The sequence below is a fragment of the Emiliania huxleyi genome (assembly GCF_000372725.1).
Source record: "Emiliania huxleyi CCMP1516 unplaced genomic scaffold EMIHUscaffold_79, whole genome shotgun sequence".
In the NCBI taxonomy this organism is placed as follows: domain Eukaryota; phylum Haptophyta; order Isochrysidales; family Noelaerhabdaceae; genus Emiliania; species Emiliania huxleyi.
Window position 1 is genome coordinate 54707 of NW_005196094.1, and position 21088 is coordinate 75794.

The 21088-nt window shown below is 66.5% G+C and overlaps 5 protein-coding genes across 5 annotated transcripts; 3 read left to right on the top strand and 2 right to left on the bottom strand.

Moving 5' to 3' along the window:
• Positions 1-1240: 1240 nt before the first annotated feature.
• Positions 1241-2932, bottom strand: EMIHUDRAFT_359227 (hypothetical protein; the record flags this gene model as incomplete). The annotated part of the gene is made up of 5 exons (XM_005759817.1): positions 1241-1622; positions 1673-1754; positions 2270-2434; positions 2464-2570; positions 2609-2932. The coding sequence occupies 4 exons, from the start codon at positions 2930-2932 to the stop codon at positions 1673-1675; spliced, it is 678 nt and encodes a 225-aa protein (XP_005759874.1). The 3' UTR covers positions 1241-1622.
• A 2539-nt stretch (positions 2933-5471) lies between these two features.
• EMIHUDRAFT_218364 (hypothetical protein) lies at positions 5472-6695 on the bottom strand (the record flags this gene model as incomplete). The annotated part of the gene is made up of 3 exons (XM_005759818.1): positions 5472-5648; positions 5946-6026; positions 6153-6695. 3 exons carry the CDS (start codon positions 6693-6695, stop codon positions 5472-5474), a joined length of 801 nt encoding a protein of 266 aa, XP_005759875.1.
• Positions 6696-7113: 418 nt separating this feature from the next.
• Positions 7114-9111, top strand: EMIHUDRAFT_218365 (hypothetical protein; the record flags this gene model as incomplete). Its single annotated transcript, XM_005759819.1, has 1 exon — positions 7114-9111. One exon carries the CDS (start codon positions 7114-7116, stop codon positions 9109-9111), a length of 1998 nt encoding a protein of 665 aa, XP_005759876.1.
• A 903-nt stretch (positions 9112-10014) lies between these two features.
• EMIHUDRAFT_58461 (hypothetical protein) lies at positions 10015-10368 on the top strand (the record flags this gene model as incomplete). Its single annotated transcript, XM_005759820.1, has 1 exon — positions 10015-10368. A coding segment is annotated over one exon (354 nt), but the record flags the coding sequence as incomplete, so codon positions are not given.
• Positions 10369-14023: 3655 nt separating this feature from the next.
• On the top strand, positions 14024-20050 carry EMIHUDRAFT_453310 (hypothetical protein). The gene is made up of 18 exons (XM_005759821.1): positions 14024-14724; positions 14853-14888; positions 15103-15181; positions 15445-15562; positions 15637-15734; positions 15905-16092; positions 16254-16322; positions 16581-16669; positions 16854-16980; positions 17765-18022; positions 18269-18336; positions 18412-18446; positions 18521-18674; positions 18756-19079; positions 19153-19197; positions 19269-19333; positions 19411-19570; positions 19603-20050. Exons 1-17 carry the CDS (start codon positions 14035-14037, stop codon positions 19527-19529), a joined length of 2562 nt encoding a protein of 853 aa, XP_005759878.1. The 5' UTR covers positions 14024-14034; the 3' UTR covers positions 19530-19570; positions 19603-20050.
• The last annotated feature ends 1038 nt before the right edge of the window (positions 20051-21088 follow it).

Here is a 21088-nt window from a genome sequence, read left to right on the forward strand (position 1 = left end):
AAATCAATTTCATTACTTCCTCTCTCTTCCACTCCTTCCTCTCCAACACCAAAACACACACACACACACACACACACACACACACACACACACACACACACACACACACACACACACACACGATATGAGTTCTGGTTTTTCGAGGTGTGAACGATCTCCCGGAGGGGTCATTCCGCCGGAATGACCCTTCATTCATTAACTAATTGGATTCCGAATGGGTCGAACGGGCGGGAGTACTAAGACAGCAGCATGTTCTGGGTGGGAGGAACCCTTAGGGGAGGATTCGTTCTGGTTTCTGGTTTCTGCGATATCGAGTGCGATGGAGCGCCCCTCGTTGCTTTCACCTCTCAACGGCGACGAGAAGCGGCTCACCACGGTGCCTCAGCGCACAGTGTCGCTCCTCTGTGAGACTGACGCAAAACAGGCCAGCGTTCAGTTGCTCAAGCGCCAGGCACTCGGTGTTTGGCACGCCGACGCCCTGTCCGACGTTGAGAATGCCATTGGCGACCTGCACTTCTGGCCAACGACCTGGTCGAAGGACCCTCGCAGCCGTGACTACGACATGCAGCGCCTCGGACGGTCCAAGCGGCTCGACAATCGCGAGCGCTTCGAACTCTTCCGATTTGTGGTTGGCAACGGCGCATCACCCGCTCTGGCCGTCGAACTCCTTGCCGCGTCGGAAAGCCTGCCAGACACGTTCGCCATTACCCAAATGGAAAACCTCGTGAAGAAGGCTGCCGAAGGCAGCTTCTCGAAGTATAAGGCATACATCATGGCGGACCGCAAGTGGGCCCCGGTCTTTTGCGTGCCAGAGCAGAAGCCTCTGCCTCTTGGAGAGTACTGCCCATACGAAGACGCTCGCAAGGTGCTTGCACGGCAGAAGAAGCGCCAATAGGCCGGCTTGCTGGTGTCCGATGGAGGCCGCCATCGCTTAGAGTCGCATGTGGAGCGCCACCGCCACCGTGGGCGATGATCGCTGCCGCCAGCCCGCAGTGCATTTTCCGTTCCTAAATGCATCGTAGTCATCTCCGCCGAGGGCGGCGTCCCATGTCGTCGTCCATGTCACTGCCACGCTACCTCGCATTCAGTGCCGTGCCGTGAGCGCGGCCTGTGCTACGTGTGTGAGCGTGCCCACGGTGTGAGTGGCGGCCTGCTGTTGCGCGCACTCTTGTGTCGTGTGTGTGTGTACAGAGACCACGCGCCAAGCCAGCGCACATGCTAAGCGCACTGTGTTGTCTGTTTATGAGCTCTCTAGAGCATGGTCGTTCCTAAAGGCGCAGCTAGGCGCAGCCGACACATGGGATGGACATGGCAAGCACATGGCATGAACATAGGGCAGGCACGATTCGCGCATCTCGACACACGACTGCACACAGGCGACACTACGTCGCGCAAGGGTGCAGCGGCTATGGTCACGCACATCGCGCCCGATCCCTCCTCCTAACGCGACGCCAACTAAGGCATCAGTGCATGCATCGCTCTCCCTGTCCGCGCGGGTGCGCCGGTCGGGCGCTGGTGGGGCGCCGTCCTACGACCGGCGAGCCCCGGCAGAGGGGTGGAGCTCTCTACTGAGCCGCCTTCCCCGACGGCGGCGGACCGGCCCGGGCGCCACGGCGCCGCAGGGGACCGGCCCGGGCGCCACGGCGCCGCAGAGGCGGCAGCGGGGACGGCGTCAAAGATGGCGTGCCTCAGGGGCCGCCAGTCGCGGCGTGCGTCTTGCTCGAATTGGCCCCGCCGAGGTGCCCGGCGACAGCCTCGTCATGCGCGAGAAGGTCGGGTCCGCCTGAACTCCCCCGCGACAAAGGTCGTGTCCGTGCGCGCGGCCCGCGGCAACGTACACAGAAGCGCGATCCAGGGACGGGCATGCCAGAACAGCCCAAAGTCGCCTTTCCGTGCTTGCCCATCGACAACGCGCGCGTTCCGGTTGGAACAGCACTTGCGCCGATATTTATGGTGTCCATCGATGATGTAGCAGTCGCACGTACTGCTGCCAGGCACCGGCTTGAGGCAGCGCGACGCGTGCTCTCCCGCCCAAAATGCGGTGAAGCGGGACAGCAGGCACTCGGGCTTGAGGCGGCCACTCGCATCTCGACCTTGGCACTGCTCGAGCAAAGTCGCATCGAGCTGCTCGTCGGATGTGAAGCCCAGCGGCTCGAATGGTAGCGGCTCCCCCGCCCGCGACGCATTCTCGTCGCGCCAGCGCAGGAGCGACCACGCTAACCAGGTGTGCCCGAGGCGTCGCCGCATCGTATGGGCGAGATCCTTTGACTCGCCGCACCGCATTGCCCACTCGTGACAGAAGGTCTCGAAGCCGGTGTGAGAATGCACCATCTGTGCCGACAACCTGTCGAGCAGCGAATTCTCGAGCTCTGGGAAAGCTGGATCCAGCGGCGTGAGGATGCAGTCGCCCCTGGGTAGGGCACCTGCTTGCCAGCTGGGATGCGCGTGCCGCCCTCAGCGTACGACATGCTGTACCACGCGGAGCACCGAGGGCAGGAGAGGCCATTGAGCTCGCCCTTCAGTCGCCCGTGCTCCGCATAGACCGTTGGAGATGAGCATTTGTCAGCCCGCTTGACCACCAGGGGTACCGCCTCCCCAGCGAGGCCACACGCCACGCAGTGCTCCACGTCCGGCACGAGCCGAACGGTCTTGCGGCTCGGGTCGTCGCGAAGCTGGGAGGCAAGCCCCGATCGACAATGGGCAGCTTGCTTAGCAGATACCGCACCGCAGGAGCGGAGAGGCCTGCCGGCATCTCCCCAGCAATACGCTCAGCGCGTAAGGGCGTCCCAGGTGGGTAGAGGTTGAGCGCAACCACGAAGCTGATGAAATCCTCCGCCGAGTTGATTGGGTGGAGCTCCTGCGCGAAGGCACTTGCGCCATCCTTGATGTGTTCGAGCTCGTTGAGACCGAGATCGTCGAGCCAGCTCGCCATCGGGGACCGAAAAAGCAGATCCCAGATAACATATCCCGTCACGGCGCAATGTGATCTGTGATCTGTGAGGGTCCGCCCGCAGGCGCATTTTGTACACCGAGGCGGTGCCCGGTGCCGAACCTGTCGGACCTTAAGACAGCGTTGTAAATCCCTGGGCGAGGGTGGTGGAGAGGGCGGTCTGTCGGCGCGCTAAACCGTAACCCGCCGGGGCGGGCCGGATCCACGCGCTGTCGGACCGCCCCGTTGGAGGTAGACCGCTCGTCTAGCCAATCAGCCTTAAGCGAGCGGCCTGGCCGTTGGAATGGCCGGGTGGAGAGAGGGGCGGAGTCGGCTCGGAAGCGCGACTGCAGCCACGGGGACTGCCCGCCCACTCTCGTCGGGTTGAGGGGAGGACGACTGTCTCCGCAGGACCTCAGTTACGAGCCGTCCTCCCCTCGAGACGCGAGGCCAGTGCACTTGGGGCCGAGCCCCAGCGTACACCGTCCCACGCGCCTCACGCGGCCTCTGGCTGGAGCGGGATCGCAAGCGAGTCCCCCAGGCCGGCGCGCGTCTTCCGAGAGAGGAGCAGGTGAGCGAGGGACATTCGCAATGTTCTTTCTCTCTGTGATTTCGTGCTCGATACCCCCGGGTTCGGACGGGGGTACACCTGTTCATTGGCCGGAATGAGCTCATTAGGACGAAGCGGGAGATGACAGATGTCTTCACACCGCAGAAACCAGACCCACAGGCAGATCCCACGGGAAATCGAGGCGGGTGTCCCAGAAAACAGATCCCAGAAAAAACAGAGCGCGCGGCAGAAACCGACCGACCCCTGGGTTTTCGGCTATGGGAAACCGCGATGGGAAACCGCAGCAGAAACCCTATGGGAAACCGAGGTCTGGTGTCTGCTTTATATATCCAGAGGAATGGCGCACAAACTGTTAGGCCCCAAATTAACCGCGTAAGGGCTAAGCCTAAGGCAACCCTAGCTACAGAGAGGTACACCCGCTCTCTCATTTGCACGTCACAGCACAGTCACACCGCATGTGTGACACGGCATGCGGCCCGACGGCTCCAACTGCGCCAAATCAAGAGACGGACACAAGCAAGCCAGCCGCGGGAAAGCCCGCCACTCCCGCTGCTCACTCCCGCGGCCGCCCAAAGCCGCGGCCGCCCGAGGCCCCGCCGCCGCCGCCGCCGCCGCCGCCGCCGCCGCCGCCGCCGCCGCCGCCGCCCTCTCGCGCGCCGCCGCTCCCGCCCGCCGCGCCGGCCTCGCCGCCCGCAGCGTCCTCAGCCGGGTCGGCTCCCCGCTGCGGCTGCTGCGCGTTGCCCGCCGCGACGGCCGGCGCGCCCCCCTGCGCGCGCATCCGCTCCAGCACCGGCTCGGGCACCAGCACGTACCCGTCCTCGTCGAGGGCGAGGGAGCCGAGCCCGGCCGTCAGGCTGCGGGTGCCGTTGCACCAGCGCTGGTAGTCGGACTCGAGCAGCGCGGCGAAGCGCGGCAGGATCGCGTTCCCCACCGCGCGCATCACCACGCCGATGGCTCCCTGCACCAGCGGCCGCGGCGCCCGCGCAAACGGCGCGGGCAGCCGCACGGAGAGGCGGACGGCGGTGCGGCAGGACAGGTCGGTGGCGTTGGCCCACGCGGCGCCTCGCCTCCTCGAGGCCGCCCACTGCAGCGTCGTGTTGAAGTCGAGCTTGAAGACGCCCTTGAGCGCCTCCTGCGCCGTCGCGAGCTGCGCCGCCGTCACGTCCGGCGGCAGCTCGGCCGCGTCTCCAAAGAGCGAGGCGCCGACCGACTCGAGCGCGATGCTGCCGTTGGAAGGGCGCACGCGGACCCGCAGCTTTGGCTTTGGCATGAAGGTCCCGGCCTTGGGGCGGACGCTGGGCAGGCTCAGCTCAAACACCTCGCCGTCGCCGCCCTCCTCCACAGGCAGCCGCCGCATGAGCCTGCTGTCGTAGATTGCGTACTGGTCGACGGGCAGCGCCATGTAGTCGGACATGGTGCCGCCGGCGACCGCGGAGATCGTCCGGACGTGCCGAATCTTGGCGGACGAAATAAACTCCTTGGTCACAGGCACCTCGCCAGGCTTGGCATCGGCGATGGCCGCCATTCCCATCTTGCCGAGCATTTCGGCCGCCTTGGCCGCCGCTCCGCCGCCGCCGCTTGCCTGCAGGACCACAGGAGCGCCGACACGCGGAGAGGCGCCCACCGCCGGGCGGAGCGGCGCTCGAACCTCCAGCCAAGCGAGCGGGGCGGCCAGCAGCCCGATCACCATAGCCATAGAGCACCGCGGAGCCTGGAGCGGCGTGGACAGCCCGCTGGCGCGAGGGGTCGTGTGGGGATTAAAAGAAATTTTTCCGCGGAGAAAGAAAAAATCCCGGTCATTTTTCTTTTTAATCCCCAGAGCTCTCATTCCTGGCGACCACCGCGCTGGGGTGCGGCCGGGCGGAGGAGCGCCGGCGGTGTGCCGGGCCGGCGTGCCTAACGCCGCGCCGTCGCCGCTGCCTGTAGGTTCTCGCGCCGACCGCGCTGCGCCCTCGAGGCTGCGCCCCGCGCCTAGCTGGCGCGGGACGGCGCCACGGCGCTCGGCGAGAGGCGCTCCCGTAGCATCGTCTTGCCCAGCTCGCGCCGCACGTCCGCCGCGCCAGAGCCGTCGGCAGGGCTAGCGACCCACGCGACCTCCGCCATCCCTCGCCGGAGCGGCGCGGGGAGCTGCCGCAGTGCGGCCCGCCCCTCCGGTGCGCACGCGAGCGAGTAGAGGGCGCGCGCCGCCGCGCGCCTCGCCTCGGCCACTCGCGACGGAGGCGAGCCCGCGGAGGTGGCTGCGCCGGCGGGTGGCGGGACGGCGGCGCGCAGCAGGGCCGAGGCGAGGTGGGGGACGGCGCCGGCGCGGCAGAGCGGCGCGCGGCATGCCGGCCACGAGGCGAGGTTGGCGACGAGCGTGCCGAGCGCGAGCGCCTCCTCCTCAGCCGCCTCCTCCGCCTCCTCCTCCGCCGCCTCCTCCGCCGCCTCGCCGCCTTTTGGCTCGACGTCGCCAAGCGCCGCCTCGAGACGCTGCAGCAGTCCCTGCGCGTCGGCTCCGCCGGCTAGCACCGCTTCCGCCGCCGCTCCCTCGCAGGCGAGGTTGGCGAGCGCCTTCAGCGGCGCCGCCCTGCCCCGCGCAGCCGCCCTGCCCCGCGCAGCAGCCGCCGGGGCGAGGCTAGCGCGCAGCAGCGGCGGCACGAGGCCCTCCCGCACCAAGCAGCGCGCCATCGCCGGTGACTCGCGGGCGGCGCGCGCCACAGCCAGGAAGGCGTCGTCCTCCTCGCCGTCGCAAACTGCCACCCGCCGCGCAAGCGAGAGGCAGCGGGCGGCGAGAGGCTCGACCGGCGCGGCCTTCGGCGGCGGCGCGCCGTGCAGCAGATTGCGGTTTAGCGCGCCGAGTGGCGCACGCGCAAGGCTCGCGCCTCCGGCACGCTTCGCGACGCCGTCGACCGAGATGGGAAGCGTGCGGCCCTTGCCGAGCCTCACGAGGATGGTGTGTCCCTTGCCGAGCACTCCGGTGGCCTCCGGAACCCAGCGGACGGTGAGTGCACCCTCGGAGCGAGCCGGAACACGCACTCGGTCCTCGACGACGGCGAGGGCCCCAGTTCGGCGCGACGTCACCGCGGAGACGACCACCGCCGCCTCGGTCGGGTTCGCAACGCGAACAGTCCTCTCGGCAACCGCGCCGACGTAGACGGAGCCGAAGCTGAGCACGCATGGCGCCGAGAAGGGCGCGACGCTGAGCACGGCCTCCATTATAGACGTCGACGGGTCAGGATGTGTCGTCGGCGGGGCGGGGCGGCGGGGCGGCAGCGAGCGGTCAGACAGAGGGTGCTTCGAACGGCGGGTTTTTCTCTTTTTTCTGTTTCTTTTCTTTTTTCCGATCGTCTCGCTCTAACCACTCGCTCCTTCCCTGCAGCTTCCATCCACCAACCAGCGCACCAGGCAGGCGCTGCAGCGGCTCCCCTCCACCCACAGCACCACGCACGGCAGGCGCTCCCCCGAAAGAGTCGAATTCGCAGCAGAGGGAAAAGAAAGAAACGCACGACGTTTCTCATGTAAAAGCTCGAAAACGGAAACGGCAAACTTGTTGCCGGCCCGGGCGCCGCCCCGAGCAGCGTGTGCGCTCCCGGCGCGTCCGTGTCTCCGGATTGGGGTCGCCCACTGTGCGCGGATGCACTTGCTCGGGCTGCTCTCGCAGGCCCCGGGCGCGCACGCCGAGTGCCTCCCCGCCTCCAGCTTTTGCGCCCCGCCACGGGTCGTGGGCACACGCCGCACCGCCCCGGCAAGAAAGCTCTCCTCGCACACTCCCCAGCATGACCCCGCCGGCGAGGCTGCGACCGAGCTGCTGGTGATGGCGGGGATTGCGGTGGCCATCATCCTCCTCATCCTCACGCGAGCTCACCGACGCTGTGGCCGGCGGCTGGGCGGCGACCCAGAGTTTGCCCTTTCTGGCGGGAGTCCTGTGGCGCCGTACCTCTCGCCGGCAAAACGGCCGAAACGGAGGAAGCGGAAGTCGGAGGACGTGCGTCCAAAGGAGGTGCGCGGGGCAAGGGTCACCGCCGCCGCCGCAAAGGCCACGGCGCCGGCTTCCGTCGCGCGGGCAAGCGCAGGCGAGGCCGACACCACCGCGCCCCAGAACGTGCCTCCGCAGGAGCCGTCGACGCCGCAGCCTTCGCTGACGCGGCCCGTGCTGACTCAGCTGCCCCAGCTTCGCCCCACGGCAACCGAGTCTAGCGCCTCGCCCGCCTCCGACCGCGACTCGTCGACGCACGAGTGGCCGATTGACCCCTCCACCGCTCACCGGCCGCCGTCGGAGGACGGCCTGACCTCGACGGTGGACCAGCCAGTTTCCAAGGAGGGCATGACATCGTTCACGTCCGAGCCGTCAGCGGAGTCCCCACCACGCAGCACCGAACCCTCCTTCGCCGCGACGTACGAGGCCAAGTGCGAGGCCGCAGCCGCCTCGCCCTCGGCGGCCGCCATCCCGAAGACCCGGCGGCGACGCCGCCAATCACGCACGTCACTCAGCACGGAGCAGCAGGGACAGGCTCCGCCTAGCAAGGTGCAGAGTGTCTCTTCGGGGCCAGCCGAGCAGCCCCACCAGCCCTCGCCGAAGGACGACCTGACGTTGGCCGCCCCTTCGAGCGGGCCTCGCCGGGAGGGGAAGACGAAGAGAGAGGGAGGTGAGGGCTGCTCGGACGACGGTGGCAGCCCCAGTGGCGCAGGCCCGAGCAACAGCAGCAGCCACAGCCGCGAGCTGGCGATCACCGGCACGACTAGCGAGCACGACGCGTTCTCGCGCACAGCGCCCGCCGAGGCCATCCACGCTCCCACTGACAGCTCGCCCTCGGCGGCGACCTACGAGCCACAGGCGGAGGCGCGCCGGGCTGGGCTTGGCAGTTCACCGCTTAGCGAGGGCGTCGAGGCGCCGCAGCGCCTTCTCCGGCCTCCACCTCTCGCGTTGCGTCGACAAAGCTCTTTGGGCTGCCAGGGGCAGGGAGGGATGCCGCCACTACCGCCTCCGCTCACCATCGTCGCCGCAAGCCCCGCCCTCCTGGGAGAAGTTGTGCCAATCTCGCCGCCGCCGGCACAAGAGAGCGGGCAGCAGTCCGGCCCTACGACCTCGCCTGACAGCGTGCAGTCGTCGCTCTCAATCTCGGCACAGTCGGCGCTCGTCATCAACGCGTTGCGAGGGCGAACCTCGCCGCGATTCGCCTCCTGCCCGCCCGGGCTAGCGCCGACGCCCCCCTCCACGCCGACCGCGGCTCTCCCCCCGGGCATCCTCGCCCTCGCCTCGGGCCATGTGCGATCGGCCCCTCCCTCGCCGTTTGCGCCACGCATTGCGACCATCGGCCGGCCCACCAATGCCACTCCGACTTGCTACTCGCCGCCGCTCAAGGCGCGAACGCCGCGCCTTCTTCTAACGCCCCCTCACGCGCGATCGGCGCCGTGGGCTAAGCCTGCCGTCGCTGCTACGGAGGGCGCGGCTCCGGACGGCCGCCGAGCCGGCTCGCGGTCGGGATCGCAGCCAGGGACGCCGCGCACGCCGCGCACGCCGCGCGTGATGACCTTTCCCAAGAAGAAGAAGAATCGCGCCGCACAGGCAAAGCGACTGCGGCAGGAGTTGCAGCCGTTGCTTCAGCTGCTGGCGCCATCCCCTGGGAGCTAGAGAGTCGGCCACCGCAGGGAGGGCGCGGTGCGACTTGCTCGAACAGAGGGAGCTAGCTCGCAGGATCTCGGGCGCTGAGTCCTGCGAGCCCGTTGATTGCGCCAAGCGAGCCGGGCCCGCCGCCCTCTCCACCGGACTGTGCTCTCCACCGGACCATTGCAAGCCTATATTGTATGTGTATTCGGAACTGCCCCTCGCTGCTCCGCCCCGCACGGTTGCGGCGGTCCTCGCGCCTGGTGTGGCCAGCTGAAGTCGTCGTGTGTTCTCCGTCGGTCCGTCGTCCATGGGGTTTTGTCTTTGTATATGTCGCGCACGGCGGAAGTTGGGGGAAAGAGAAAGAAAACGGTTTGAATGTCCCAAGCTAGCTGCTAGGCGTAGGCTAGGCCTAGGGCTGGGTCGAGGATGACAGTAGACAGACACGTCCCCACCAAGAAAGAAAGAAAGAAAACAGGCAAACCCAGACGAGGGATGGGGGAGGAGGACAGGGTCCCCACCTGCACGTCCCCACCAAGTCCAGGATGCGGCCGGAATTCTTCTTTCGTGAGCGGCGTGAGCGGTAGAGGGGCGTGTTGTCGTGCGATGTTACGTTGCTCTACGCTGATTGGCCTGCGACCCGGCCCATCACGCTTGCGGTCCCTGGTGCCCGTGGCGCGGCTCCTTTGCACGCCGGCCAGTCCTTCCAAGTCGCCTCCCGGTGGTGGTCGAGGCGAAACCAGGAGCAGAGGTGGTGGCGGTGGCGGCGGTGGCGGCGGTGGCGGCGGTGGCGGCGGGGGCGGCGCGCGCGTGCTGTGTGAGATGCCGGCGCTCTCGAGCCGTCGCGAGCGCGTGCGCAAAGAGGGCCTCATCGCGCTGACGGCCGACTACGTGCGGCAGCGGAGCGAGAAGCTCGCCGTGGAGACGCAGTTCCGAGTCCAAAACTACACCGTGCCGCTTCACCGGCCGGCCGAGTTCTCGCTCTCCGCCGTGTACGGCTTCGGTCGGCAGCGCGCCAAGCGCCTCGCTGCAGAGGTCGGGCTGCACGGCGCCTACCCGCTCAACCGGATGCGGGAGTCTCAGCGCTCGTACATTCGCCGCGCCCTCGCCGCCGCGTGCGTCAACTACGACGACCCGGCGCAGGCGGCGGGTGCTGCGCTTCAGAAGGAGGTGTCTCTCAACATCAAGCGGCTCAAGGAGATCCGGTGCTACCGCGGTATCCGGCACGAACTGCGGCTCCCCTCGCGCGGCCAGCGAACAAAGGGAAACGCCCGCACTCGCCGCCGAATGGGGCCGCTCAACTAGCGCTTTGGCCGTGGGCGTGGTAGCTGTTTTTGGCCAGGGTGGAGAGAGCAACTTAGGGGGGACATCACATGTCGCTGTCCGCTACTTGTGCTCTCTTGTGCTCTCTTGTGCGCATCAACACGCTCGCAGCGCGACGTGTGCGAGCTCTTGTGGAGGCTTGAGGTTGAGCCTTGAGCGCGCTCTGTACATGTCGTCGGACTAGTGTTGCCCAAATGCCGAAATGGTCATGGAGAGAGTAGAAATAATATGCTCGCGCCTCGAGGCTCGCGCGCGCCTCACAGACACACTCACCTCAACGTGTAGATATTCTCTCGCCATTGGCAATAGGAATAGCCATTACGCCGCTCGTCTCGGTCTGTGTGTGCGGTCTGGCCCACCTCTGGCAGTACCAGTAGATTACCACCGCGGGCGAGTACCTAGGTAGAGGGTGCGGATGCTGAGTTGACGGAAATCGGGGGGGGGGGGACGCGAACCCACCTCGCCACAGACGGTCCCGCGCCTCGCCGCTATGACGTCCGCACGACCGCAGCTCGTGTGCGTGCGGCCGTCTTTCTCTTTGTCCGGAGTTGCAGTTGGCGATGGTATCATTTTTATGCCACGTCGCCCATCCCGGGATGGGCGAGACGTGGCATAGTGGGAAATGATACACCATCGCCAACTGCAGGAGTGAATACTCCAACGCGCTCGTCGGTGACGGTGTCCCCCAACCTGCGCCGCGCTCGGCGAACCTGCGCCTGAAGCCTGGAGAGCAGCTCCTCTGCTGCTCACACACGCTCTGCACAGATGGCACAGCCTACTGTGCGGCTGCCACAGCTGTCACAGCGATGGGCTCGCCCTCACCTCTCTCAGAGCCGGCTCTGAAAGACACACACTCGAGAGAGAGTACGTATAGCTGTACAGGACCTGTGTAATTTCTAATTAATTTTAAGTGTGCGAGAGGACTCAAAACACCTTTTGGTGGACCTTTGGGAAGGGGCGAGAGTGGGAGACTTTTCGGCGAAATGCGGCGGCGAGGGATGCGTCCTACTTGTGGGGCGACCTTGCGCTTTCGGCTTTGGGACGTCGAGACCTGTGTCGCCCGAACAGGCACAGCTAGCGCGCAGCGGTCAAATATGCACGACGTGTGTGTGTGCGCCCTGACCCTCGCCCGGCCTCCTGACGCCTTACGCTTACCTGCCAAGACCTGGCTGAGTCTCCGGCGCGCCAACCAGCCATCTATAGAGGGCCTTTGCCCACGCTACCAGGACTGAACCGTTCCCGTCGGCAAGCGCTCCGGTCCTTCCGGATGGGCCAACGCAGCAAAGGCAGGCCGAATTGTTGGAGGGGCTCGAGGAGCTCGGATACAGCACATCCCACCCAGCGCAGCGCAGCGGCAAGGCGGGCGGGCTTGGCAAAGATGGCGTGGGGCCTTCCGCGAGCCGCGGCGTCTCGACCTCCGGCCGGCCATCCTCCACGGCGTCGGCGAAACGGCGCACCATATCGAGCAGCTGAGGGCGCATGAACATCATCGAGTAGCCCACACGCGTGTTCATCTCGATGAGGGCAGGGGGCTGACCGGGCCCTCGCGCCTTGATGCCGAGGCAGCCGAACCCGTGGTACCTTGTACGCCCGACCAGCTCCCGGAGGTGCGTCTCGTTGAACGGGCTACGGCCGCAAGGCTGTGCACCCGCCGTCTTCAGGCCGGGACCGACGACACCGTCGCGCACAAACAGCCCCGAAGCAAAGACAAACTCCTTACAGACCGACGCGACCAGCCGACCGGCGAAAGCCGCAAAGTAGATGCCCCACTCGCTGGTGCCCTCCACAGCCTCTTGCGCCAGCACCGCGCCGAGAGACGCCGAGTGCTGGCGGATCCGCTTCACAGCCTCGGTCAGCTCCGCTGGCTGTCTCACGATGGTGATGCCATGGCCGCCGATACCCGTGGTGGGCTTTATCACGAGCGGGTAGGCAACGCGCTGTGGGTCGCGTAACAGCCGGGTGACGTTGAACTCGCGGATTGCAAAGGCGCCCATTCCGTGGCGCTGAAGCCACCTCGCCGTGCCCTGCTTGCCCGTCCTGTCGCTCATGAAGGCATCGAACACCGCGGGCGGCGGGGCGGCAATCCGTTGGCCCAGAGGGCGCAGGACCGTGGCAGCTGCCTCAGTCGAGGCGATGACAATCGCGCGGCGGTGGGTGGCGAGCACCTGGCGAGCCGCGACGAAGAGATGCCGCTGCCAGTGCCGGCTCTCGGGCTTCCACGCGGCTGCGCGTTTGTCATACACTACCTTTTCGGACGAAAAGACAAGGCGTGTGTCCTCGATCGCCTCAGCCTCCTTTCGGAGCAGCGGCAGCCAGGGGAAGGGTCCCGGCGCGACGTGAACCCAGGCTGTGTCCCTCCTCCGCTCGGGCGGCAGTGCCCGTATCTGGACCCAGCATTCGCACAGGGAACCGCAAGTCGGGTGGCTGACGGTGGTGCAGAATCGGCTCGAAGCCTCAGTCTGCCCGGGCAATCGGCCTTGGACCCGGACCGGCATTTGCTGTTCGCGTCCGTTCGTTCCGCGACTAGGCAGACAGTTTGCGCCCCTCGGGTTGGGGGTGCTTTTCGCTTGAGCACTTGAGCACTTGATACGGTCGATTCCGCAAGAACCCTGGTGTGTTCATTGGGGGGGGGGGGGGTACAAACACGGTACAGGATCGAGGTGCACGCTGCTGAGGGACCCCACCCAGAGGGTAGATCGAGCAGTGTCGTCCCTCTCCATCATCTCACTGGGAGACGTCGGCGGCGATGGCGGTGTGACCGATCGAGCTACAAGAGGAACTTGTTCAGCAGGATCCGGGACAGGTCTGGTGCACTACCTCACTGGGCCTGAGATCACCGACCGAGACAGCGCCCGTCACCGTCTCTTTTAGCTACTGGGAGAGAAGGGAGAGGGCTCCCTGCCTCTCCCTGAAAGAAGAAAGAAAACATACAAGCGAGGGATGGGAGGACGGCACGCCGCCACCACACAGGGATTTTAAGCCTCTCCCTCCCTCGCACACACACAAATATTTCTTTTATTTTTCCTTGGCGTCTCCCTCGCGTAAAGTGATCGCCGCAGCTGCGAGCGCTGCGGAGATATGCCTCTTCGCCGCCACCCACCCTCCCCCACCCTCCCCTTGTAGCGCGGAGGGGCGTAATTCCGTCAAAGAAAAAATCTTGAACGGTGTGTGTGTTTTTTCAATGAATGGTTCTGTATTGTATTTTATTCTCCCCGTCCTCGCCCATGCCGCGGTTCGTTGTAGCACGCCTGAACGCTGAAGGTGTGCGATGCGTGCACATGCACCATGCACATGTGCATGCACATGTGCATGTGCATGCACATGCACATGTGCGTGTAGCAGCCAACACTGCTCCGAGTAACTCTCTCTCTCCGAGTATACTCGAGTAGAAGCATGCGCCATGCTGGCTGGATTGCCAGCGTGGTGCTCGCAATCGCGGCAATGATCTACACCCTGCGGACTGGTCCGCTTGCTGTCCTCTTCCACACCGCATTCGACGGCGTCTAGACTGAACGTTTTCCTTGACCGCCGCCACCACACAGGGATTTAAGCCTCTCTCCGACCACGGCACTATTTTCCGTGTGGCGTCTCGCGCGGAGAAGACCGCCGACTCAAGGAGGCGGAGATATGCGGACCTCGCTGCGCAAGAGCAGCAAACAGCTGGCTGGCGACATCTCTGGTGCGGTGAAAAAACGCTCAAGCACCAGCGGAGACGGCGGCTCTCAGGCGCGAGAGCCCCCGCAATCGCCTCGGCCGCGATCGCCTCGGCCGCGATCGCCTCGGCCGTCGCTTCAGCAGGATCATGCGCCGCTGGTGGAGGTCAAGACGCAGAAACCGACGTCCATCGAGGACTTCACCGTCCACGGCACCCTCGGCCAGGGTGGCTTCGGCACCGTGCTGCTCGTGGAGGAGACTGCGACGGGCGAGATGCGCGCCCTCAAAGAGATCTCGAAGCGCAACATGAACAGCAAGGAGCACTGGGAGTGCGTGATCGCGGAGAGCGAGGCGCTGCAGAAGCTCCGCCACCCGCTCATCATCAAGTTCTACGACGCCTTCCAGGACGCCGCGCACATCTACTTTCTCCTCGAGCTCGCCGACGGCGGCACCCTCCTCCAGCAGCTCGAGAAGCGGGGCGGCCGCTTCTCCGAGGAGTGGTCGCGCTTCTACTGCGCCGAGATCGCGCTCGCGATCTCGTACGTCCACTCCCAGAACATCGTCTACCGCGACATGAAGCTCGAGAATCTGCTCGTCTCCAACTCTGGCCACGTCAAGCTAGCCGACTTCGGCCTCGCGACGCAGCGGACGAACCGGCGGCAGGCGGCAAACAAGCCCGGCGGCGGAGAAGAGCTAGCAGAGGACCAGCCAGTCACAAGCCCACCGTGTAGCGTGCCGGCGCGGCAGGGCCGAGCCACCCTCCCCTCCCCCTCCCTCCCTCCCCCTTTCAGGCTCTCTGCGGCACGCCACACATGCTCGCCCCGGAGGCGCGCCCCAGCACGGCCCTAGCCCGCGGAGGCCAGAGGGGCAGAGGGGAGAGAGGGGGCCTGCGCCCGCCTCCCACCTGCCCCGCCCTACCTCCTGCCCCGCCCTCCCTCCTGCCCCGCCCTCCCTCCTGCCCCGCCCTCCCTCCTGCCCCGCCCTCCCTCCTGCCCCGCCCTCCCTCCTGCCCCGCCCTACCTCCTGCCCCCTGCTCCGCAGGTGCTTCTGAAGCGGGTCGTGTACGGCCCGTCGACCGACTGGTGGGGGGTCGGGATGGTCCTCTGCGAGATGCTCCTCGGTGAGTCGGAGAGAGATGGGGAGAGATGGGGAGATATGGGGAGATATGGGGAGATATGGGGAGATATGGGGATGGTCCTCTGCGAGATGCTCCTCGGTGAGTCGGAGAGAGATGGGAGATGTGGGGAGATATGGGGAGTTATGGGGGATGGTCCTCTGCGAGATGCTCCTCGGTGAGTCGGGGAGATATGGGGAGATATGGGGAGATATGGGGCTGGCAGACCTCGAGCCCGTCCAGCCCTGCCTCTCGCCCTGCTGCTGCAGGCAAGTCTCCTCTCGCCTGGGTCAAGGGCCCGGAGGACATCTCCTCGCTGCCAAACACCTTCAAGAAGAAGCTCCACCTCCCGCAGTGGGGCACGGTGCAAGTCTCAGACGACTGCAGGCAGCGCCGCGCCCCCTGGCGCTGTGCTCGCCCCGTCCTTCTCTGACCGCATTGCACCACACACCACACCGCAGGCAGTGCGTGGAGCAGTTCCTCGCCATCAACCCGACCCAGCGCCTCAACTGCACAAGCGGCATCGAGGAGATGCAGCGCCACTCCTTCTTCGCGTCCGGCGAGATCCAGCCGAGACCCAGCCGAGACCCAGCCGAGACCCAGCCGAGATCCAGCCGAGACCCAGCCGAGGTCAGGGGCCGCACACCTCTGGCCCTCGGGGCGGTCGCCATCGCCCCCCACCCCCCGCCCCCCACCCTCCTCATCCCCTCCTCGCCCGCCACGCGCCAGTCGACTGGTCCGCCATGGACCGCGCCGAGTGCGACGCGCCGCTCGGCTCGAGCAGCAGCGAGGCGCCGCGCGCCAAGCTGATGCGCAGCCGCAGCAACCCGGACGTGGAGGGGGAGGGCGGCGCGGGAGGCGAGGGGGGCGTCCGCGGCTCCTTCAACGAGGGGAGCGGCTCCTTCATCGCAAACGAGGCGGGCTGCGGACCGCCGCCCTCCCCTGCCTTTTTGCCCCCCTGCCCCCCCCCCCCCTCCCTCTGCCGAGGGAGAGCGCACGCGCCCCCCTCTCTGCAGGCGGGCTGGTCACAGACTAACCCTGACCCTGACCCTGACCCTGACCCTGACCCTCTCTGCAGGCGGGCTGGCTCAAGGTCACAGACGCGGCGGTCAAGGGCGACATCAAGGAGCTGCGCCGACTCTTCAAGGCGAGATATGGGGAGATATGGGGAGATATGGGGAGATGGCATCAGGGAGCTGCGCCGATTCTTCAAGGCCTCGCGCCTAGTCCGAGCCTAGCCTCAGGCCTCGTCCGGACGGGCGGTGTCGGACTGGGAGAGGGCCGGAGGAGAGTCGGGAGGAGAGTCGGCCGCGTGGGGCTCAAACGCCAGACCAACCCCCCCCCCCCCCCTTCGTGCGTCCAATCTCGCCCTTCGCTTGCCGACTCACCCCCTTGCTCCGCGCAGTCGGGCGTGCCGGTCGACGCGACAGACTACGACGAGCGGACCGCGCTGCATGCCGTCTGCTCGTCCGTCGAGGACGGCGACCTCGCTCTGCGCGTGCCGATATCTCCCCATATCTCCCCATATCTCCCGGGACCTCGCTCTGCGCGTGCCCCATATCTCCCCATATCTCCCCATATCTCCCCATATCTCCTCGCTCTGCGCGTGACGAGCCGCGGGCTGCAGCCGCAGTGGCCCCCGCCGGGACGGAGCCGGCCGCCACTCGTACTCTCGTAGGCGCGTCGCGCGCTTCCTGATCGAAGAGTGCGGCGCCAGCGTGAACGCGCTCGACCGGTGGGGCTTCACCTGCCTGCAGGATGCGGCGCGCTCCGGGCGCGTGGCGAGCATCGGCCTACGACGGCGAGTGCGGCAGGCGCGTCGCACTCGTGTGCCGGCCTTCTGTCCTTAGGCGCAAGGACTTGACGGCCTACCTGCGCAGGCACGCCCCTCGCCCCGACCCCGGATCGAAGGCCCGCCCTGACCCCACACACCGCCCTCGTGCGCCTAACTCAGGAAGGGCGCTCACAACGGAACCGCCGCATTCGTCGACATCTTCAACGCCGCCGCATCCGGCGAGGCCATTGCGCGCGGCTGTTTCGAGCAAGCAGCGGCGGAGTGACGTTGCGTCGTTCGTGCCCAAGGTGACATCGCGCTGGTGCGGCGGCTCGTCGAGTCCGGCTCCGACCCGAACGAGAAGGAGCCACGCGCAGCCGCCAGTCTGGCAGGTCCGCGCCGCAGACACGGCTGAGCTTCAGCTTTTGTTATGCCGGGGAGCTGTAGGATTACGACTCGCGCTGCGCGCTGCATGTCGCCGCATCGGAGGGGCAGCTGGAGGAGCGTGCAGACCAGTAGCGAGTAGTGTGGAGCTGGTGTGGAGGAGCGAGCGCTTCGCGCCCCCGCCGCGCAGCAACCGGCCTCTTTCTTAAGCCTCCCCCTCGCCTGTGCTGACCGTTTCCTCCCGCGACCGCGCCCCCCCCCCCCCCCTTTCGCGCAGGTTGTGCAGTTCCTTGTGGACGAGGCCAAGGCGCACCACTCTCCCGCCGACCGGTGGGGCAACACGCCCTTCGGAAACGCGCACCCCAGCACATGCGAGAGGCGGCGGCCAGGAGAGCAGGACACGTCCTCACCCGCCCCCTCGCTCCCCGCAGGCGCTCTTCGGAGGCAAGGAGGCGGTGGTCGAGTTCTTGCAGTCCCGCGGCGCCGCGGGCGCCGTCAAGGCGAACGTGCAGCGGGCGAACAACGCATTCAACTTCAACGAGGCAGCCGCCAACGGCGATCTCGCCGAGCTCCGCCGCTTCGTCGCCGCGGGCGCGAAGGTCAACGAGGGCGACTACGACTCGCGCCGCGCCATCCACATCGCCGCTTCGGAGGGGAAGCTGGAGGTGGTGCGCTTCTTGGTGGACGAGGCGAGCCCCGAGACATAGCGGAGAGGCAGCCGAGAGGTAGCACCTGGCGGACGAGGCAGCCTGCCCCTCGCGCTGCACTCTCCCGCCGCACTTTGCCCTCCCTCTCCGCGCTCTCGCTCCCCGTGTCCTCCGCCATGGGTCCTCCGGGGCACCTCACACACCCGTCCCTCCTAGCTGCCATCGGACAAGCCGTGGCCCCTCGCCCCCCCTCTCGTCTCTCCCACGCCGACGACTCCTCTCGATCAGGCCGGCGCGGACCATTCCGTTGCCGACCGCTGGGGCTACACGCCGCTCGCCGACGCAAACCGCGCGCAGTGCGGCCCCGTCGCTGCCTCGCCGCTGCCGTGTGCAGGGCCGTCCTCGGCAGCCCTTGCCTTGGTGTGCCTTAGGCAGCATGCAGTCGCAGACTTCCTGCGCATGCGGGGCACACGATGCGACCGACGAGGCGACGCCTCCCCGCGAGGCCTCTCTCAGGAGGGCGTCTGCTCTCTGTTGCAGGCGCCGAAGACCGCGAGGAGGAGGAGCGGCCGGTGGTGCGGTCGCGCGGCGGCGCGGGCTTGAACTCTGGCATGTTTAAGGGCCTTTGTCGTCTGAACGCCTTGAGCGACCACTGCTCACTCGGGCCTCACTCCTCCCTGCTCCTCGGACGTAGGCTCCTCTCACCCCCGGCGATGGCGGACCACGACAGCAGGCACGCGGCGGTCGAACGCTGGGCGTCTTTGGAACGCTATAGGCTCTTTCCTCGGCGAGAAGAGCGACGACGCGCCAAAGAGAAAGATGCCCGACCCGCTCGTGTGTGCTTCCCCTCGCGGGGCGCACGGTGCGACTCTCCAGGCAGGGTCACCGGAGCGCGTTTTCTCACAGGTGTGCCCTCTGAGCGGCGCGCGTTTCAACGCTCCGATGGTGGCGGCCGACGGCTACACCTACGACCTGTCCGCCATCGAGGCTATGTGAATAGCATAGCTGTGAATAGTATAGCTGTGAACAGGCTACACCTACGACCACGCCGCTATCGAGGCGTGGCTCGACAAGCGCGGGCCCGTCTCGCCGACGACAGGCGACCGGGCGGAGGTCCCCGCCCTCAGCAGAGGGTCTCTCTAAGCGAACGGATCCGAACGGCACACCCGCAGGCGAGGAGATGGAGAGCTCCGCCCTCATCCCGAACCGCGTCGTCGGCGCTCTCCGGCGCCGCCCAGCTCCGCAAGACACCCGTGCGAGAGCCTCACGCACGCGCCAAGTGGGATAGGTGCCCTCATCAACCGGCGCGCGGCGCGCATCCAAAAGAAAGCGATCAAGCTCACGCGCTCGCCGGAGACAGACCCCTCGCCGAGCCTCCGCTGAGTCGCGAGTCAAAATGGCTGACGTGTCGGGCGGTTGGAGCGGTATAGGAGTGCTTGGCCAACTTGCTCTTTTTCCTGGCGGCGCTGGTGGTGCTCGCTCTGGGCGTCGCGCACATCGAGAGGACCACGCGCGACGAGGGGCACTTTGCAAGCAATTCGTCGCTTGACGGCGCGGCGGGCGGGACGTGCCCGCATCGCGCCCCGGGCAGTGTGTCCAACTCGCGGCGTTGCTGTCCGCAGGTGTGGTCAAACATGGCGTGGATGGCGGCTTTATGTACGAGGGCTACGACGAGCTAAAGCGGCGCCATGACATGGAGGCGGCCGAGGCCATCTGACGGAGCATCAGCGCGCCCCTAGCCGCGGGGCCAATCCCCAGGGCCCCACACGCCGAACTCTGTGCCGCAACCATCCATGTTTCTCGCCCAAGCGATTCGCGGCCTACGACTTGTCTTCTGCATCTGGGTGTCGGTCGGCCCACGCAGCGCACCGCTTTGAGCGCCGACTCTACCGCCCTTTCAGATTCACACACAGCCCCTCACCACAATTAGTTAGGCTCGCCCGCACGCCGCACGCAGTCCCTTCCTTGCGTGTGTGTGTCGTGGGGGCGCGGAGAGAGAGGGACACACGAATCTGTGACAACGGAACCGGATTTTATGCTAGTAATGCCGTTTCGAATGACCGAAAGAAAGGTGGCGGACACGAAGAACCTTGCCACTTGGAAAAAAGAAAGAAAGAAAGAAAAGAGACAACCCAAGGGAGGGATGGGAGGACGGCACGCCGCCACCACACAGGGATTTTAAGGAGAGGTGTGTGGTGCGCTAGCCACTTGGAGCACTCGGTCCGGGCGCCGGCGCACATTCTTTCGCGACTTCGGCTGTGAAGTGTACGATCGGAGAGTCGTACGATGCCGTGGCACGGAACACAGCTGCCTTCTGTTGGCGCAGCCTCGTCAACGGCGTGTCCTTCGGTACCCGGATTCGAGCCGAAGGACGCCTTCCCGACGCGATCGCCGCTTGTCGTCGCCGACCACCTCATAAACCTTGTGCGCGGCAAGTCTTTTGCTGAGATCGGCACCCGCAACGGTGACATCTTCGGCTGCGTCCGCCACTTCGCCGCCTCGGCTACCGCGATCGAGCTCGATCGGACCTACTGCCGCATGCTCGAGGCGAGAGGCTTCGACGTGCTCTGCCGCAACTTCATGTCCCTGCGGCCAGAAGAGATGCCGCCGGCCGACGTCCTTTACTGGTGGCCTCAAATGTCCTGGCACCAAAACGAGCAGTGGATGCGCCACGCAATCCACCTCTTCGAGTCGTCCAACCGCTCCGTGACCGTCGTCGTCGGCTTCGACTCTCACTGGGCGGCCGACATGGTCTCCCTGCCGCGGATGATGCGCCGGTTCCGCGGCCACGCCGTGCAGCGCCTCTTCTTCGACGAGGGAGGCACGTGGCGCGACGTGCTCCCCTCCATGCAGTCCGAGTTTCGGCCCGGCAGACGACCTCCTCCCATGCCGCCACCGCAATGACAGCACACTACTGAGGTGCTCTGAGTGATCATGTAGGTCACTGGGGTGTCTTTCATCTCGCCCATTTCACCATCGGCGCCGGCGGCGCTGCTCGCGGCACGTCGCCGTCGATCTCTTTCCCTGGCTGCGGCAATTTCCGCAACCCGATGAGCCCCCCGGATGAGCCACCGTGTCCGATGGCGACGTTCCGAGCCCGTGGAGGCT